The following is a 19,316-nucleotide window of genomic DNA, read 5'->3' as shown; positions in this document are numbered from 1 at the left end:
GCCCTGCGATTGGCTGGCAACTGATTCAGGGTGTCCCCCGCCTACTGCCCGAAGACGGCTGGGATAGGCTCCAGCACCCCCTGCGACCCTAGTGAGGATCAAGCGGTTCGGAAAATGGATGGATTGATGGGGTTGACCATTTTTTCCCGTTTCCTCCCGTTTGTCCATGATCTGATCTTCTTTTCTTCACAAGGGTCACGGGTACACCCCGAAATGGTTGCCAGCCAATTCAATACTATGCATATGCTCACTCACCCAAATGTTGTAAATGTAAATGTGTTGTAATGTTGTAAAAGGGAAAAACAAACTAAAACGGACAACAAAGAGAATACAAAAAAGGTCATCTTTATACTGAATCATGGGGGCATTTATACAGTGATTTAAACTGGTATTATTGAAGAAATAAATAAATATCACATCTAAAGAAGAAAATTAGAAAGGGTAACATTTCCCAAAATAAAATAAAAATCAGGAAAAAAATCCTTCAAGATTACATATAACATCCATTTTAAGACATTTTAATCATTAAATCGTTTCTGCTCTTCAATCCATTCTTTATTTGGTTTGAGAAGAAGTAATAACTTTTGTACAGGGTGGCGGGAGTGTTTGTTGCGGTGACTAAAAACAGAAAAAAAGTGATAAACATGATTAAGGCAAATGACAAGACCCACTTAGCCCTACAATTGCTTCAACTGGGTTTTAAAAACAAACATTTGGTTTATGTGGCTTATCAACAAAAAACCCCAAAACCCCCAAAACAAACAAAAAAACGGAGGCACCGGCAGAATGCAAGATGATGGGAGAGGAGGAATTTTGACAACAAACGAATGTGTGGAGAAAAGGAGAAAAGTATTTTTTTAAAGTTTGACCTGAGATTGAGTTGCACCCTGAGGCGCAGTGCTAGACCACAAAAACTGCACCCCAAAAAAAAGGGGGGTGCAGAAGAAAGCTCACACACGGAGCTATGGTGTCCATTCCAAATAATAATAAAAATAACAATAATAATAAGGATAATAAAATAAGACAGTCATCCAACAAAACAAACACTGACAAAAATCTCTAAAAGAACACATTTCATTACCAAAATCTTTTTTTTGTCATTTTACCATATATTTTATATATTAACAGATTTTTGTGGATAAGAAAGTAGTGGAGAGAAAAGCAAACCTGAAGGATCAGAGAAAAGAGAATAAATAGCAGCTTTGTCATGAATACACACACACACACAAACACACACACACACACACACAGTCTGAAGCAAATGCACTTTCGAAATGTAAAAAAGTTGACAAACCAATGAAGTGTGTGTGTAGACCTACTTAAAATCTGTCCAGTTAATGGTGAAAGTCCACCGTGCGATCGTCACATGCACTTCCTGCTTCCTGTCTGCTGCGTCAAGTGCATGCTGGGAAATGACCAACAAGCGGAGGGTCTGTTCATTCATAAGGGTTCGGCATTGATTGCTGTGGTGCGGTTTGGTCACCCGCGCAATGAGTTTGCTGTCTGAAGAAGGCAACGTTACTCGGCTGCAGAACAGGAGTTCAGAACATTCAGAGATTCTCCCACCCCGCGAAAAGTGATAAAAAGACAAAGAAACGATTAATCGGTCTGACAGTGTCCCCTAAATGATGCTCAAGTGGTGCTTGGGATGAGTCTGGCCGGGGCTGCGCTTCAGAATATTACGTGCAAAAAATTTAATTGTCATTTTAAAATCGCAACTGAATTAAATTTAGAATGGATTTAATTATTTGAAACATTTTATAATAATAATAATAATAAAACATTTGAACATTGTTTTTGAAGAAGATTAAAATGGCATTTAAAAATCTATTTAATTGATTAATTGACAAAATAATCAACAGATAATCAATTATTAAAGTAACAATTAATTCAGTGATGTGTGAAAATATTTTTTCCCTTGGTTAAAAACTTGGCTTTTACTTTGTTATATTTTTAGTTGATAAACGTAATGCAACGTGAATTCTACTCTGAAGCGCAGTCTCCATTTGGCAACTTAGTGTTGTTATTTTCATTTAAAGACACAACACACTTTCTCCCAGTCACACAATTTTTCTTGTCGGAAATGCCAAACAAAACTTCACTGATGTGAAAAGATACCAAAATAAAAATAAAATAAAATTATTATAGAGAGAAATGGTATATAAATACACACGCCACAACATCCTCTCTCAAGAAAAAGTGCTTTTCTGTTAACTTTTACTGGCAGATTTAAAAAAAAGTTATTTCATCTTTTTAAGTCTCGTGATTTCCTTCTCGAAGGAGTGACGAAACAAAGACGCCGAATCTCTCTCTCTCTCCTATCGAAGGAGTCACTTCACAGAGACGCAAGAGAGATTTGGGTTACCCTGTGTACGAGGACTTGGGGGCGCGGGGGGCAGGGGGGGTCAATATTAGCAAGCCGACGATTGGGGCAGCGGTAGCACCCGTTCGTTCTTCCTGCCGCCGTTCATGTGCGCGTAGGGCTGCAGCTCGTCAAAGTTGGGCCTGAGCAGCACCACGGGCCCGTTGGCGGCCGCCAGTCCCGCATGCTTGCTGTCCGAGGGCCCCGCGGCGGGTGAGCCGGGTCTCAGGAAAGGGCCACCGGGCTCCGGGGCAGGGCAGGGCGGCTGCTGGGCCGAGGAGGGCGGCGATGCGCCCGCGGTGCACCCCGCCGACGGGGCGGCGACCGGGGGCTGGATGGTCATGGCGGGGTCCAGCGGAATGTTCTCCATGTTCTCCACCTGCATGTCCAGTTCCTCGGTGTCGGGCGGCTTGTTCTCCTCGCTGTAGAAGAAGCTCACTTCTCGGAAGGGCGGCTCCAGCTGTTCCTTGATGCTGCTGATGATCTCCAGGAAGGACGGACGCATTTTGGGGTTGTACTGCCAGCACATCCGCATCAGCTCAAACCTGCACACGCACACACACACACACACACACACACACCAATGAGCAGTCCAGTCAATACGCTGACCAGAATCAATACAAGGAGGATCCTCGGTTTAAGGACGGTGTTCTACTCCATTGTAAAAAAATGCATCTTCCCTTGAAACAGAACATCCATTTTCCGACCCGCTTATCCTATCGTGGGGCAGGGGTGGGGGGGGGGGGGGTACTGGAGCCTATCCCAGCCATCTTCAGGCAGTAGGCAGGGGACACCCTGAACCGGTTGCCCCCAATCACAGGGGATACAGAGACGAACAATCATCCATGCACTTTTTCTCACACATTTTGGAATGTGGGAGGAAACTGGAGTACCCAGAGAAAACCCACACAGGCCCAGGGAGAACATGCAAACTCCACACAGGGAGGCCGGAGCTGGAATTGAACCCGGTATCTCTGCACTGTGGACCACCAAAAAATGAGTTCACTGGCGTCGGGCGGAATCCTCGTTGCTCCAAAATCAGCACTTGTCTCTTAACAGTGCAATCATCAATTATTGACAGTGATGTATCACGATACAGCAAATGATAAACGCAAAGTATTATTTTACCAGCACACATACGTGTGCACAGAACATAAAAACAACTTTCCAAAATAAAAGCACCACATACTGTATTTTCTTCTTGGTTACGGTTCGGGCCGGTCAGAGACGGCGGGTGGGCTGAATGTGACCCCCCTACCCCCCAGCCCCCCCAAGGCCGTACTCTACCCAGGTTTGGCGTAAAGGAATAATAACTGCGCAACTAATGACCTCGTTGCTAAATGACTCCCCGCGTCGTTTGCACAGCTGTCGTTGGTCCGTACGACAGCACAAATGGCTACCTTACATAACGTAAAGACTCTCAGTACTCATGTGTCAAGTCTTCGTTTGTCACAGTTTGCTTGTTCGAGCAATACTCCCTCACACTACTGGATACATTTTTATTTTTTTTTGAAACAATGAAAACTATTCTAAATTAAAAATTTGACACACTTATTCGTGTTTGTCAAGATCTGACTGTGATGAATAAACAGGCACACTGAACAATTTAAGATATTCCACAAAAAGCGCATGAGTGGGCAGAAGCTTGACTTGGAATGCCAAACATTACCAATGGTCGAGTGAAAACAATTTTTACTTCTATTTCTCGCCTGCAGGTGGCAGCAAGAAAACACGCCTGAATAGAGCAATTCAATATATGAAATTATGGCCACAAATGAAAATCCGCAATAAGCAAATAGCACAGTAGTGAGGGAACGCCGCAGTTTGTTTTTGCACAATTCAAAAGGATCCTGGTTACTTGTATACTGGGGGAAAAAAAAATGAAGTAATCCATCTCACCTAAAAATTTGAGCTTTGAAATTTACGTCAAGTAATGTAAATGTTTGATTTTAGCCCAATGTATTGTGTCAGTTCCCAAAATGTTTTATTTCAAATGTGTTGTCTACATTTATGCTTGTGCTGTGAAAAAAGACAGACTGCACGTGCCCCAGTGAGGTCCGTCCCCACTCAAATTCGCCGTCAGCAAGCGATGACGTAATTCTCCGTTGTAAATCATTTAAATACGAGTCCTGTTTGGCACGTCCTTGTGAGGGAGGTTGGAGACGGCAACCCCGAGCTATCTGATCCTGGAGACGACCCGGACAAGGCGGAACAGTACGAAGCTCTCTATGCTAACAATACTGAACCATTGAAAAAAAAAGGTACAAAAAGGATTTTACCTGGAAAAGGTTATTTCGTTCTTTGCTCCCCCTTGGTTCACTTGGCCGTAGGCACACAGCTCAAAAGAGATTCATCATATCTACCTGTGTTTCCATCTCTGAACACGTCGAGCTTACAGTTCAGAGGTTCAGGGTTCGAATCTCGGCTACGCCCTCCCTACTCCCTGTTTGACTTTTCCATGTTCTCCTCTGCAGTGTAATTTGAAGGCTTTGTAATGAAGTGTTGCCTCCATAAGTGAAAATATGATCCGTGCCTTTACTGTTCGTTTGTGCTTTTCTTTTTTTTTTAACTCGGGCTTAACAAGGATCCACCACAAAAGCCGTGAACCCAATCCGGGATGCCACATTTCCTCAAGTAGTATCCGCTCAGAGAGTGAGCAATGCCTCTTTGTCCCGGTCATCATGGTAACAAAATAGCTGTGCTCGGTATTAACCCTGCATTAGAGGGGTGCGGTGACTCGTCGACTCATTTGCACAGCCAGATTTAAGCAAGGCTAGAAAAAGAGGCTGAAAAGCGCACCGTATTCCGCGAATCTGGGGTGATTTTGACGAAAGCCTGTCATAGACACTCGGGTAGGGGGAGGGGGGGATTCATAACGTCTCCTTTCAATGCTTTGTTTTTGAAATCTGCCATTTTCCCATTGAATACATCCCCCTACCCCCAAGCACACCACCTCTGTAACACAATCCACACACCGCTGTAATCAGGACAGGCTGCCATAGAAACTAGAAGTTTGTGTCTGCACAACATTAGCTCGTGCTTTTTTTTTCTTCTCTTTCTTCTTCCGCGACTTGGTGTCTCTCTTTCTAAGGTGAGGTCAGCCATGGCGAGGGGAGTAGGAGGGAAAGCCGAGGGTGAGCAGAATGCCTTCTCGTTGAGGTCAGACGCATGTATGGACCTTGTCTGCTGACGCAGTGGTTCTCAAACTGGGGGTCCGCAAACCAGAGCTTGGCGACCCGTTAAATAACTAGCAATAAATGATTATGTTGTGTAGTATGTTGTGTAGTATGAGAATAAAGTTTTTTTAGTTCACCTGTTAAAATATCCCCTTCTTATCTCAATAAAACTTGATTAACTTTTTTTTCTTGTAGAAATATTATTTCATTATAACATTGTAATCTTTTTATTTTTATTTTTGCTGTAAAAAAACATCCAGAACAATTCAAATCCAGGAAAATCCGTTTTTTAAAGTCCTATCACATTTCGTGGTATCAGTGGTAAAATTATAACAGCAATCAATTTGATCAATACTGTATTGTAATCTTGATCACTAATCCAATTATTTGCCACATTTGGGGAAAATATAAGTATTTTTACTGCTCCAATTTTCAACAATCAATAAGTCAACAGTTTTCAATGCAACGAGAAACTTTAAAATGAACGGTTGATAGTTTTCAAATAAATGATCAATAAAACAATAATTAAAACAAATTTGAACCTACTTGAGAATTCACAATTTACCAGTTGCTGATTGAATAAATATGCTAATATCTTACTTAATCTCACTTGCCAGGAATACAAAACAAGTCCAGGCAACAATCCCTTTCACTTCATTATTTTGGTCGCTTAATGAAGCCTTAACCACATGGTCGCCCCTTAGTGGTTGGCTGACCACTGGCTGTTGAATGGCTTGAATGGAAATGTCCCAACGATCCGGTTAATATAATCATGTCGAAATTGTGGTCGTGATGAACATTCAATTAATTGTGCAGCCCTATGGGGTAATTATGTTGAGGATAATAAGGGGATCCTTGGCCAAATTTATCCCCTTGACTCAAAAAGTTTGAGAACTCCTCCTCCAGTCAGCAAGTGAGGAATGAATGAATGAGCTCACACAATGGTGAACAGACAGGAATGATTGGCATGGACATTGGAGTGGAGGGGTGGCTGGCGTTGCATTCTCTGGCCCCCGGCCGGTTAGGCCCCACGTCATCAACAGGACGCTTTTAAGCTGTGACGCCAACCCCGGGCCTCGTCTTGACGCGCGCACACCACATGATAGCTTCACAACGGACCACAACTTGAAATAGGTCAAATATGAACAGATATCAAGGGTGGATGATTCATCGCACACTTAGGATGCTAAAATGATTTCCAAACTGGGGTGTACGCACCCCTTGAACGGTTGTAGATTTTTTTTGGACTATTTCGTCAATAATCATTTGCATGAGTGAACATGAGTTTGCAAAAAACATGTTTTTTTTTAAAAGAGGGGTGAGCTAATTCTGTGTGGTTTAAAAAGCTTGGGAAAGGCTGCATAAAAAAAAATGGCTTGGGGGCTAAAGACTCACAGCATGTCAGGACAGTTGTCAGGCTTGTCCAGGAGTCCTCCCTCCATGACGAAGCGCAGCACTTGCTCGTTGGACATGCCCTGGTAAGGCTGCTCGGCCAAGGTGGCAATCTCCCACAGCACCACACCAAACGACCTGTTTGCAAGACAAATGATTTCCTCACACGTGTGATGTGATGGAATGAACGGGGACTTTTTAAGACTCATCTGGTTTGCTACATCAACGGGTTAACAAAGTCAACTAAACATCACTCTTTCGTCTAACTAAAATCAAGGGTGCTTTCGCATACCATTTTAAATGGGCAAATCTTTAACATAATCATTAAATTTGAATGCAAAAAAAACCTTCCGTTCAGGATTCGTTGCGATGAAATCCTGAATCAAAGGATTCTGCATTTCACACAAAATGGCTGATTCGAAGTAAAGCGTGATGCCATGCTCTGCCCAAATTTGATATGGATATGCAAGGACACTTTTCGAGATATATATATTTTTGCACTGATTCATAATCTGCCCATGATGTTTCTTGAGTACACAGGTGTCAAACTCAAGGCCTGGGGGCCAGATCTGGCCCGCCACATCATTGTATGTGGCCAGCGAAAGCAGCTCAAACCTGCCAACTACCATGATCCTTTCTAAAATGTCTACCAATTTTTTAAATTCTCAAATGTAATAAACAATACATAAATAACAATAAATAAGATATATTGTAAGCATTTTCTTGTGACCAAACCCCTAACGATAGTAATTTACACAATAGTTGAATCAATAGTTATTCTTGACTTCTTCTATCGTTTAAGTCATGACCGCCCTCTAAGTGAAACGGCAACTAAAATGTGGCCCACGCCAAACATGAGTTTGACACCCCTGCTCTATTACATTCGATTTTCATAATAATAATAATATAACATATCATACAGAAATCTCTGTAGTCGAATTTATGAATTAAGAGATAGGTTAAAAAATAGGTGGAGTTTTTTTCTGAAGCATAGCTACAAATTACAATGCGAGGTAAAAATCAGTATTCCGCAAGCAGTTTTGGGGTAAAATTTCTGATTAAAATTTGTTGTTGACCAGTGTGATTAGTCAGAATAATGATAACATTTGGTGTATGGGGCCCTCCCCCCCCTGCCCCTGCCGCCTGATTTAAATAATCTTGTACACTTAAATGACTCATTTTAATCAATCAATCAATCAAGATGGTGCCACGAGAGTGGCTGCCTTTACAGCAGCTCCTATACTTTTTGTTCTTCTACTTTCTTCCTTTCATAACGTTGCGACTGTAAATTGGGAATTTCTCTATTGTGAGACAAATAAAGGTTTTCTTATTCTTATCACCCTATTCCTCCATTTTGGAATGCAGAATCTCAGAATTGTGAGGCACACATGCTCACCACAAGCCCACTGTGCTTACTTGTCACGATCAGTTGAAAAAAAACAATGTTCCAAAATGTTACATACGGCAGGCGCTGCGAACCACCTTCAGCAAATGACTATTTATAAATGAGCAGATGTATTCTGATGTAGTCAAAGTGACAGCTGGCAATATTGCGAATTATGTATGTTCACCATCAGAGGTCAGGAGTTTGCACAGTAAACGTCACCTCACTTTGCTAGCCAGCCTCTCTCACCGATGGAGAAATTCTTACCGTGACTGACAGCGACCGCAATATTTGCTCGTCCTTGCAAGTCGCACTTTTACCAACAGGCCGAGTACACACAGGCTTGAGCTAACAGAGACGCTCACGCGAAAACAGTCGACCACTTGAGAGGTGGGGGAGTGTCACGCCAAACTTTATGCGCTGTCCGACATCAAACCAGGGGTATGCGTTTTCGCAATGTGCAAGGGGAGTCTGCCATTGCGCGGCAACCTGCTCATTTGGGGAAACATCTGGAGGCGTTTAAGGCCATTCTTAAGGACTGACACATGGGACATTTGGAGTTGGGAAACAAAATAAAATGCAAACACTTTTAGTTCCCCGCAATCATGCTGCTGTTCATAGAAAGACACTAAATTGGAGTAGTACAAACCTGAGAAGGAGATAAAAACCCAAAAGAGAGCAATTCTGTTGGCTAATAACGGATACTTTAGTCTGAACATGGAGTTCAGATTCACGTAACTGAACACTCACCAATTTTTGCATATGTGTGTATCCTGGTAAAAATACTTGTATTTTAGGGGTCCCTAATATGACCTGCCCCCAGCCTACACAAATACTCAATCAGTAGCGCTATCTGGAAAGTTTGCGCAAAAAAAAGAAGTCCCGAGCAACAGTAGCTTAGCCAAAGAAACAAGCCCATCATGTGTGCTTTCACTTTTTTTTGTATTTGCAGCTTCCAAAATGTGCACAAATGGCACCGTTTTTACTTTTCATTTTCTGTGCATAAAATTTGCACATTTCCGCATAACTGAAACACTGGGGCAAACTCGTTGGCGGTCCTGTAATATTTCTTGCATTAATTTAGCCATTTTTATATATTAACCAAAAGATGGAGAACAATTTATGAACAATTTTGTTAATTAGGTACTTAATTTTAGTTGAAGTTTGAAAATAAAACTTCAAACTTTCACTCATTCAATGTTATACTAACATTCCATGACAAATAAGGTGCTTTTCTGGAATAACAAGTTCACAAGTCAGTGTGAGGTTGCAGTGGCGTGCCTGCGATGACTACGAGTGCATAGATTACCATATTTTCCGCACTTATAAGGCGATTCGGCGTATAAGGCACACCTTCAACAAATGGCCGATTTGAAAACTGTTTTATATATTGGGCGCACCGCATTATAAGGTGCATAGAATACAAGCTACAATAGTGGCTGCTGTTGCGTTATGCATCCACTAGATGGAGCTGCACTAAATAGAATAGAATACAATACAGTTTAATTTATATAGCGCTTTTGCAACGGCTGCAGCTGTAACAAAGCGCTTTACAGAACATTTAAAACACTACGTCAAAGAAATCAGAATATTGTTCCATATGTAAGGTACTTCAGATTATGCGATGAACTGTCGGCTTTTGACAAAATTGAATGCTTTCAGGTTTGCCTTATAGTGTGGAAAATCCAATATATTTACGTCTTACTGACATGTCATGACAACAAATACAGTATGACCAAAAGTGATTTTTGGGAAAATTGCTCTTACCAGACATCTGACATGGTCGTAAACACGCCGTCTTTCAGCGACTCGGGCGACATCCAGCGGACGGGCAGCAAGCCCTTTCCTCCTTTTCGGTAGTAATCCGTCTCGTAAATATCCCTGGTCATTCCGAAATCTGCAGGAGATAGGAGGAGGCAGGTTGGGGACTAAAGGCACTTACTAAAGTTCTAGCATTTATTTTGAAAGGACATCTAAATCACGCATAGCCCTGAAGTTTCTCACTCACCTCCAATCTTCACCGTAAAGTCTTCAGCCACCATACAGTTTCTGGCCGCTAGGTCTCTGTGGACAAATTTGTTGGCGTTTAAATATGCCATGCCGTCGGCGATCTCCCCTGCCATCTGGATCATCTTCTTGAGCGGGGGCAAGACCTGGACGTTGGTGTTCTGCAGGAGAGAATCACAGGTGAGATGACCTTTTCATGCCAGAACGATAAAACAAACCACATAGAAAAAGAACGATTACTTCTTTGCGAAGAGAACGCAGGTGGCTTTTGAGATCACCGCTGGTCATCAGCTCCATAATCACCAAGGTGGGCTGTCCCTGGGAGACCACGCCCAGAAGCCTCACCTGCACCAATCAGGACGTAGCAACACACGTCAAGGATCAAGCACAATATCGCCATCGATCAGAACCGGCTGGTTCCGATGCACGGAACTGCCATGGTTTAAAGGGCAGTCAAGTTAGAGCACAATACTACAATATCCAGAAATAAGGAACAATATCAGCGAATGCTAGCAGTTGATTTTGGTTGTGTATCCTTGGATGTTACAAAGAAACCTGGCTGAGCAGGTACTAGTTTTCGTAGTACCTGCGTTTGTCACTGGAAAAAGGTCAATCGTGAGTCAAGTGGGAAATGTCGTGAGAAAGGGATTGCACAAGTGGTACCGATGGTGCTTTCCAAAACTAAGCTAACCTAAGAATTACGGTTCGGGGTTTGTATAGCTAGCACCCTAGCTGGCAGCCGCCTTCAAGAGCTCTTCTGTTTTTTTTTTGTTGTCTTTTTTGGCCAAATGGTGTTTGTTGTATTTCATATGGACCCAATGTGGACCATTTTTAGCGTTTCCGCCTCACATTCAGAATTTCCTTCAGTTTTCCACTCAGATTTTCCATATGGGGTGTGTGTAGGTCTATGTGTGTGCATACTGTGATTTAGTGGCCACCGGTCCGGGATGTACAAGTGTACAGCAGAGGGTGATAAATCAGGGTTAACTTGAGGTAAGACGCAGTGAAGCCTGATTTCCTGTCTCAATCCAATCACGCCTGCTGCCAAATTAAGGATGAATGTTAATTACGCGCCTCCTTCACGCGTCTTAAAAACAGTAATCCGCACACAACAGCGCTCCGATTTTCCTGTGATTTATTTCTTACAGCCCAAGCATTTGAGAAGAGTTGTAAGAGAATCCTTCCGCGGACAAAGTGCATTACAAAACGTCTTCAGTCGAGTGGATGAATCAGAGATCGCCCTGATTAAGGGTTACATCTCCGGGAGGCTGCTACTTGCTGCAGTCTGTAAAAACTGGAATGATCGCGACACGCCGACCTCCTGCAACATCTTGAGACTCCGCGTTTGATGTCATGTTTATTTATAGTCGCGCCACAATGATTCATCCGCACCAACGTCAGGCGTTTTTTTTTTTTTTTCCTCGAAGGGGGTCTGGGGGGAGGGTGTTCCCAGGGTGCTTACCACATGGTGGCAGTTGAACTCCTTCATCACAGACGCTTCGTTCAAAAACTCGATGCGCTCCCTCATGCTGGCTGACTCGTTGACAGTCTTGATGGCCACTCGCGTCTCGGGCTCGTCCTTCACCACTCCCTTGGCGATGCCCTCGTACACCATGCCAAAGGAGCCCTGGCCCAGCTCCCGGTGCATGGTGATCTTCTCTCTCGCCACCTCCCACTCGTCCGGGACGTACACTGTCGCAACAAGGCAGGAGGTCAGAGGCACGTACCTAATAAGGAAATCTTACGTGTTTAGGATGCTTCTTACTCTCTGCGGCACTGAAGTACTCCGGATTGACTGAAGCGTAAAGGACTCCGTTCCCCAGTCGATCGCTATTCCTTTTGACGCAATGCACAACATGGTTTAAATGTGGACTGACTCAGCAATCGATCAGAAGCTGGACTAGACCACAGGAACATTAGGTACTGAGCGGCACTGAGAAACTAAACAAATGAAAAAATGTGATTGACGATCGGGGCCTGAGAGAAAAGTCTTATCTAGTCTTTTTAGCACTCACGTGAACCTGTCCAAAAAAAAAAAGCTTGCAAAAAATGAGAAAAAACACAAGCATCATTGGAGAGCTTCTTTAGGCCCCACTAGTCTAAAGACGGTATTCTGATGAATATTGCGTTTGTGGAATATGAATTAAGCATCCAATCACGGCTCAGCTTGCCAATATCACATGACCAAACTCAGAAAACAGGTGAGATGGGATCAGTCGTTACCTGATCCCTGAGCAACTGAGATGTGATTTTCAGTGAACGGCAAGTGGATTTTGCTGCTTAATTAATATTCCACAAACACAATATGAACTCGAATGTTGTGTTTAGACACATTAAACATATTATTGTAAAGAACATTTTGGACTTGACTTGTCCTTAAATTAAAAGAAAAAAAAAGTAGCACAAACTGTCAAAAACGAAATCAAAATGAATTTTTGGAATTAGAAAGTATTAATTTTGCATTATTTGTTACATATTAAAAATATTAAACATGTAAAAATCATTACTTAAAATATATAAAAATGTACTCAATTTCTTTTAAAAAAAAACTGTACATACAAAAAACAGGTACAAAGAACCAGAACAATCTGACTTGTTAAAAATTAAATAAATAAAATAAATAACAACATGGCCATTGAAGGCAAACATTTTCATACCCTTTGTATACCATAAGAGGATATGATGAGCCCATGAAAAATACTTGCCTCTTTTTGTTAACAAAGAAGAGGATGGTGGTGAGTCCGGCGATGAAGAGAATCACAATGATGGGAATGATGATGATCAGATACAGCGCCACACCATTGCCTCCTGTAAAGACACGACGAGAGTGATCAGTATGGATCGAATACCGGCCTCCTCATGACCGTTTCACACCGTTATATTACGTTTGGGCGGAGGCACGTAGAAGGAAACGCTTTCCGTCCAGGAGCCGTTGCCCGCCAGAGACGTGGCACGTACGCATGCCGAGTAGTTTCCTGAGCCCAGGTTGCTGAGGCGAGCTCCACGGTGCTTGCGGTACTGCTCGCGAGATACACACTCGTGCTTCTCGGGCTGAAACGTAGAAAAGCCCATGAAGGGATAGACTGTGCTTAGAAAGGAGACATGCCGTGGTCTTGTGAGTTTTTAGGGACATCAGGTGTCAAAGTCAAGGCCCGGGGGCCAGATGTGGCCCGCCACATCATTTTGTATGGCCCGCGAAAGCAAGTCAAGCACGTCAAGTTCCATGATGCTTGCTAAAGTCTGAACCAAAATTTCAAACTGTCATATGTAATAGGCAATATCAGTCATTTTTCTTGACTTCTGATTTTAAAACGAGCTATTCATCAATTTTTTGTGTGCTGTGTATGTAATATGTGGAGGAGATTCAACATTTATATGGCTTCCCAAAACTCAAAACGGCCCTCCAAGGGAAACCGTAACTACAATGTGGCCCGCGACCAAAATGAGTTTGACACCACTGCTCTAAGGGGTGTGGCCTAGTGAATGACATCAAGTGCTAGAATTGGAGTTGCTCCTTGTGAGTGTTCTGATTTTACTCATAAACACACATGCACACACACACGCGCACACACACACACACACATTACAAATATTACATGGCTCACAAAATGCTGGTCTGGTACTTTGGTGACTCAGAGTGTTAAAACGCCATCCGCAGGTTCTCAAGCATTCTCTATTCGGGTCCATTACACTGGAAAGCCCTACCTGTGGAAATTAGAGCTGTATATGTGTATATCTAGATCTTGACTTAAGATTTATCTTTATACTCTTGCATTTAGTTACCCCACGTAATCCTGTTTTAAAGCCGCTTCACAATATCTTGGATGGACCACTTCCCCGGAGGCATTACTATGGAGAATTCTGCAACGATGGACAGGGCCAGGTCCTGAAGAAGAGCCACTTCCCCAAAGGCATCTACTTGCTACGCTACAATATGTTAAATGATGTTTTAGTTTACATTGTATGGCACCATACTATGTGTTTCCCACACAACTTCCATCGTAGCCTCGATTCTGGAAGAGAGGATTCCCCCATCTGTGGTCCCTACTAAAGGTTTCTTCTTTTTTTTCCAAAAATATCTGAAACTTATGTGGACCTCAGATCATGGCAATTAAATAAACAAACAAATTAACCAAGTGACAGACAAAAAATATAGGTTGGGGTACTCTTGAGTTAAGGCATTGTCTTGTGCATTTGTTCCCACAATCATTTGCCGAGGCTGGAAAAAAAAAGTAACAAAGTAGGGAGGAGAAAGTACGGGCAGCTATTTTCAAATGATGGGAGTATTCTGAAAAATCAATGCTCGAGTCCAGAAAAATCTGCTTAGGTATGCTCACCAAGTATTAGGACTTTGCGAGTTACCACCACTGACTAAACGTGGCTCGTGACTCACCTCGGCACCCAAACGGTACTTGATCTCGTACATCAGGATGAGGCCGTTGGGCATGACGGGCTCGGGCCAATGGAGCAACACACAACCTTCCATCTTGTCGTTCCTCTCGAAGAGCACTTTGCCAGGAATGTCATCGGCTTTGTCTTTCCCCAAAATTAGAAGTGAGTGTGACATCGAAATAAATCTCTTTTATTCGTATAGGTTGCTACCTGCAGGCTTGGTCCTGGCAAAGACGAAGGCGCCAACGCTACAGTGGCCGACCTCCTCATTGCAGGCGTGGATGTCGATATGGTAAACGGTGAAGGGCCTCAAGTTGAAGATCTCTAAAGCCTCTGAGGTGCTCTTGTCCTCAGAGAAGGGATACTCCATTATCGGAGGGATCCCTTGTGTGTTGTTCAGGCCGAGTGTGCCATTGCCCCTGCCTTGGCCGTCATGCGTCGCGGTGCCATTTGCCAGGCCGAAAAGGTCCCGACGACGTCGCTCTTGAGGTCTGGAAAACAAGAATAAAGTCAAATATTGGAGAGGATTTTGTAATATATACTCTGGGAAAATGTTCGTTTGTTTTCGAGACGAATGCTATAATCTTACGAAAATAAAGTTACATATCGTTGGGGTCGGGCACAGTTCTTTTACCTCCAAAATAAACTCTTTTCAGGAGACCCCAAAAACGGCATGCTTGTTAAACATTTTGTCGTCAAAGACAGCAAGCCATTTTCACCATTTTAGATTGAATTTGTAGTAATAACATACACCTGTGTGGACTCAGCAATAAGTATTTGTGAATAATTTTTAAATAATAATAATAAATAAATAAATAATAACATTTGTGAGAAAATAAGACATTTACCAAAATTGCAACAGAGGGGGGTTTTTGGGAACATATATAGAACACAATACAAAAATAAATTGACAAAAGTGAAATCAAGCAAACATTGTAAAAAGGAAAAGAAAAAAAACTGTTTGCGAGATTTGATCTTGAACATCAGAAATCTTAGTCTTCAATTTTTTTTTGTATTTCCTTTTTTAAAACATTAATTGCGTCATGATAAAACACGTCTTTCACAATCAAGTACATCGTAAATTATGACTTTAGTCAGGAATGTATACAACTTTTTACCTGTCAACCTTGCCTTGTTTTGTCTCAAAAATCAAAAGCTTTGCACTTTTATTTGGAGTATTCATTATGTCCTTTTTAAATCTTCAAATATTTCCTTAATCTCTAATTTTGAATGTTATTTTCTCATTTTGAACATTGACTCTTGCCTTTGACTGTGGTTCTTTAACTGTTGTGGAAAATCAAATTATAGCTAATCATAATTGCTTGTTTGGAGCGTTTTAGACAAAGCTTAAACATCTCGCTGGACATGCTTACATGTGCGCGTCAGTATGTGTGTGTGTGTTTGTGTGTGTGTGCGTGCGTGTGCGTGTACGCGCGCTTGTGTGCCATTTGTCCAGATGCTGCATACTACTCCCTGCGGAGCGATGCAGCCGGATGAGGTCAGACGGATCATAGCGAGGCAGACAGATTATTTGGTAGCAGGGGAGAGCGGGGGAACCCAAACATGAAGGCTATTGAATCATAATGACAAATTGGAATTGGCTGAATGGAAACGACGGCCGACTGGAGCCGGCCAGCTGCCAGGTGGGGCTGGGCGATTCATTGGTACTTAATCCAGATTTCGATTTGGTCTTTTCGTGATCATAAAAACATCGTAATCGAATAAAAAAAGATGAATGTGCCGAACGACGTGCGGTGTGGTGACAAGTTCCTGTGTTTTGAAAGCACCCTGAATGCAACATGTTGCTTGGTTAGCAAGCAAATGACAAATGCTATCGTGCCCTGCTCGAATGTGCTCTAAACTTTTGAATGACGCCCCAGTTGGAATTTACTATAAGACTGACTAAACATATAACAAAATGAATTACATATTGTATTTTTGAATACAAGAAATTTCATTTTAGCTAGTGCTCATGCTGACATTCAATGTAGTATCGCATTGACATGCTAAAAAAAGTGTAGTATATAGTACTTACAGCCCGGTAATAATAACAATAACAATAACAATAACAATACTCAGAGGCATACATTCTTCCAAATCTGTGAAAAACAAGTAATATTATTAATAGAGACAAGTGTCTTTTTCACATCAGGTATTGATATTATTGATTTTTAGTGCTATTATGTCACTACAATATTATTTACATTTGTTATTAATTCATTTTTGGGTTGTTCTGTCAGGTTTAATTTAAAGTTTTGGTAGTTATTATTTTTTTCCGTCTAGCCCAAGGTTGAGGCTATCATCACGGAGGGCAAACAGGTCCTGACAGCAGCACAGCTCTGAGCTAACAGTAATCTGTGAACACCGCAGGCCAGTTGGCTCCAAATGATTTGTTCAAGGGAAAAAAAGGTCTTATTTATGACCATTTGGAAAAAAGTTATATGAATCCTGGCACTGAGAAAATTGACGAGGTCAAGACAGAACCCTCGGATAAAAAAAATCATATTATTGTTAACCTTGTCGTCTCACTCAGTGACAATCCTTGGGAGAGAAAGTCTCAAGGACCCTCTCCCGACATTGAACAGGATTATCTGCCATTTTTTTAAGCATTATAGGTGAAATCAATGCATGGTTCTTTGACACACTCTTACTCTGGAATTCAACAAAATGCCCCCAATTTAGAAGCCAAAAGTGTGACGATGTTAGGAACCAGTCGGCCACCGCCCTGCCTCACGAGCCCTTTGTCAGATTTTCAATTGGGAATACTGACATGACCGCGAGTCAAGTGCAGCAGGGTACATCTTTGAAGAGACAAGAGGACGATTGATGCCTGGGAAAAAACACTCTCATACACACGCAAACATTCCTCCCTGGCAGTTATAGCTGGTGTGGTAGAATCCAGAGAAAGCCACTACAAATATAACAGGGCAGTGAAGTATATATTCAAATGTGCTACTGTATTTTCGTCTCGGTTGTGGGACCAGGAGTCCCTTTTAATGGTGTCAGTTATGAGCGAGTCCTCAGCTGACTGCCGCTTGACCTTACTGCTAAGTGACTTACTTACGCCAGTGTCGTGACATGACCCGCTTAAAAAAAAAAAAAAAAGACGCTACCTTTACGACATGGAATCCTAGGAGGAAAGCCGTGACGACACCTCCGCCCAACAGGGAACACATTATTTGCGTCGGCCTGAGTTGCACGCAGCCAACATCTTTGTCTGTTTTTCCTACTTTGTGTTTGTCTTCTGGAGTTCACTAGACACTGCAATGGGGCTCTTTCCATATTATTTTACAATCCAGATGTACATTTCTTGACAATGCCTAGGCCCCAGCAGGGGGAAAAAAATAAAAATATTCATTGCCAATGGACAGATGCATGAAGCTGAGCTGAGAGAAGAAACACACACTTGTAAAGGATGACAATGAATCCCACTATAGTTTGGATAAATGCACCCGGAGAGTTGTTCAACGAACCAGTCAGGTTCCATTTAGCTTCTTTTCAATGGTGGATAGTGGCGTTTGCTTCACAGTTCTGGGGATCAGGCTTTAAATTACACAAACAGTCCGACTGAATTGAATTCAGGATAGCGGTGTAAAATATCGCAGCATCACAGTGTTAAAATATTTTGGTAAATAAAAACATCACCCCCCCTGCCCCCAATCAACACATTCTATTTTATTTTGAAACAAAATCTAGAATATTTGTTACAGAAAAAAAGCGAACCATATTAAGTTTAAATCAACAAATGTGATTTAAACTAACTTAACTTCCATCTATCCATTTTGTTTTAATTCTTCTTTGTAACAGACCAGTGACAGACTCATGTTGTCCTTGGTGCTTTCCGTGTTTCCAGTGTCTCTTTCATCTTGCTCCCTTGCTCCCTTCAGCCAATGTGCACTGGGCATCTTTTCACAGTTTGCTATTGACAAAGTTACTAAATCATTTTTAAAAAAAATTGCTGTGTCGATAAAAATCTCAGATCCCACAAGATGGCGCTAAAGCCCTGGCTAATAGGAAAGTAGTAATTAACCTCAAGGAAGGATGCTGAAGTGATGCACCTCGACTGAAAGTATAACTGATTGAGACTATAATGGAGGAGGAGCCGCCCCCCCCCCAAAAAAATAAAAAATAAAAATGAACATTAGAAATGTTGAGATCTGATTGGAGCAACAAGCTGCAGAATTTTCCTCCAAGAGAGCAGCTACAATGTAAAACATCCAAACAGACAGCCAGGGTGGAAGATATAAGTTCATTACAATAAGAAGTCAGCTTTTTTTAAAATCATTTCTTTTTTGAAAGCCACATCGATCCAATTCCAAATAAACATCGGGGGAGAGAAAAGAAAAAAAAGGACGAGACTTGGATTAATGATCTTTAGTGGTGCGGGCTGCCTCATTTACAATACGGATTTATAAAATACCTCCTGAGCGCTGATCAGATTAACCGACAAGTGCATCGAGGTTGTGATCGTTTGAAGCCATTTGCAGACATCTGGAGCGTTTGTCCACGTCAATGCGAAGAGCGCGAAAGCGGAAGGCTTTGAAATGGCGCGACACAGCCGCAGCCACCAGCAAAGTTAACACAGCACAGATGTCGGTAGCTG

At 42.2% G+C, this 19,316-nt stretch overlaps 1 protein-coding gene across 1 annotated transcript in view; it reads right to left on the bottom strand.

The window, feature by feature from the left end:
- Nucleotides 1-325: 325 nt before the first annotated feature.
- The window catches only part of igf1ra (insulin-like growth factor 1a receptor), a 91,769-nt gene continuing 72,778 nt past the window's right edge, over nt 326-19,316 (bottom strand). Inside the window, exons 11-21 of the mRNA XM_052060527.1 lie at nt 14,924-15,204; nt 14,715-14,857; nt 13,207-13,372; nt 13,027-13,129; nt 12,087-12,157; nt 11,784-12,013; nt 10,562-10,666; nt 10,323-10,482; nt 10,082-10,211; nt 6,934-7,068; nt 326-2,907 (exon numbers count right to left, since the gene is read on the bottom strand). Of these exons, the coding sequence (XP_051916487.1) occupies nt 2,412-2,907; nt 6,934-7,068; nt 10,082-10,211; nt 10,323-10,482; nt 10,562-10,666; nt 11,784-12,013; nt 12,087-12,157; nt 13,027-13,129; nt 13,207-13,372; nt 14,715-14,857; nt 14,924-15,204 (2,020 nt within the window). The 3' untranslated portion in view covers nt 326-2,411. The remainder of the gene's footprint in view (nt 2,908-6,933; nt 7,069-10,081; nt 10,212-10,322; nt 10,483-10,561; nt 10,667-11,783; nt 12,014-12,086; nt 12,158-13,026; nt 13,130-13,206; nt 13,373-14,714; nt 14,858-14,923; nt 15,205-19,316) is intronic.

Source organism: Hippocampus zosterae, chromosome 3, assembly GCF_025434085.1.
Source record: "Hippocampus zosterae strain Florida chromosome 3, ASM2543408v3, whole genome shotgun sequence".
Classification (NCBI taxonomy): Eukaryota; Metazoa; Chordata; class Actinopteri; order Syngnathiformes; family Syngnathidae; genus Hippocampus; species Hippocampus zosterae.
The sequence above is the reverse complement of the archived record's forward strand: the minus strand, read 5'-3'. Positions and strand labels throughout refer to the sequence as shown.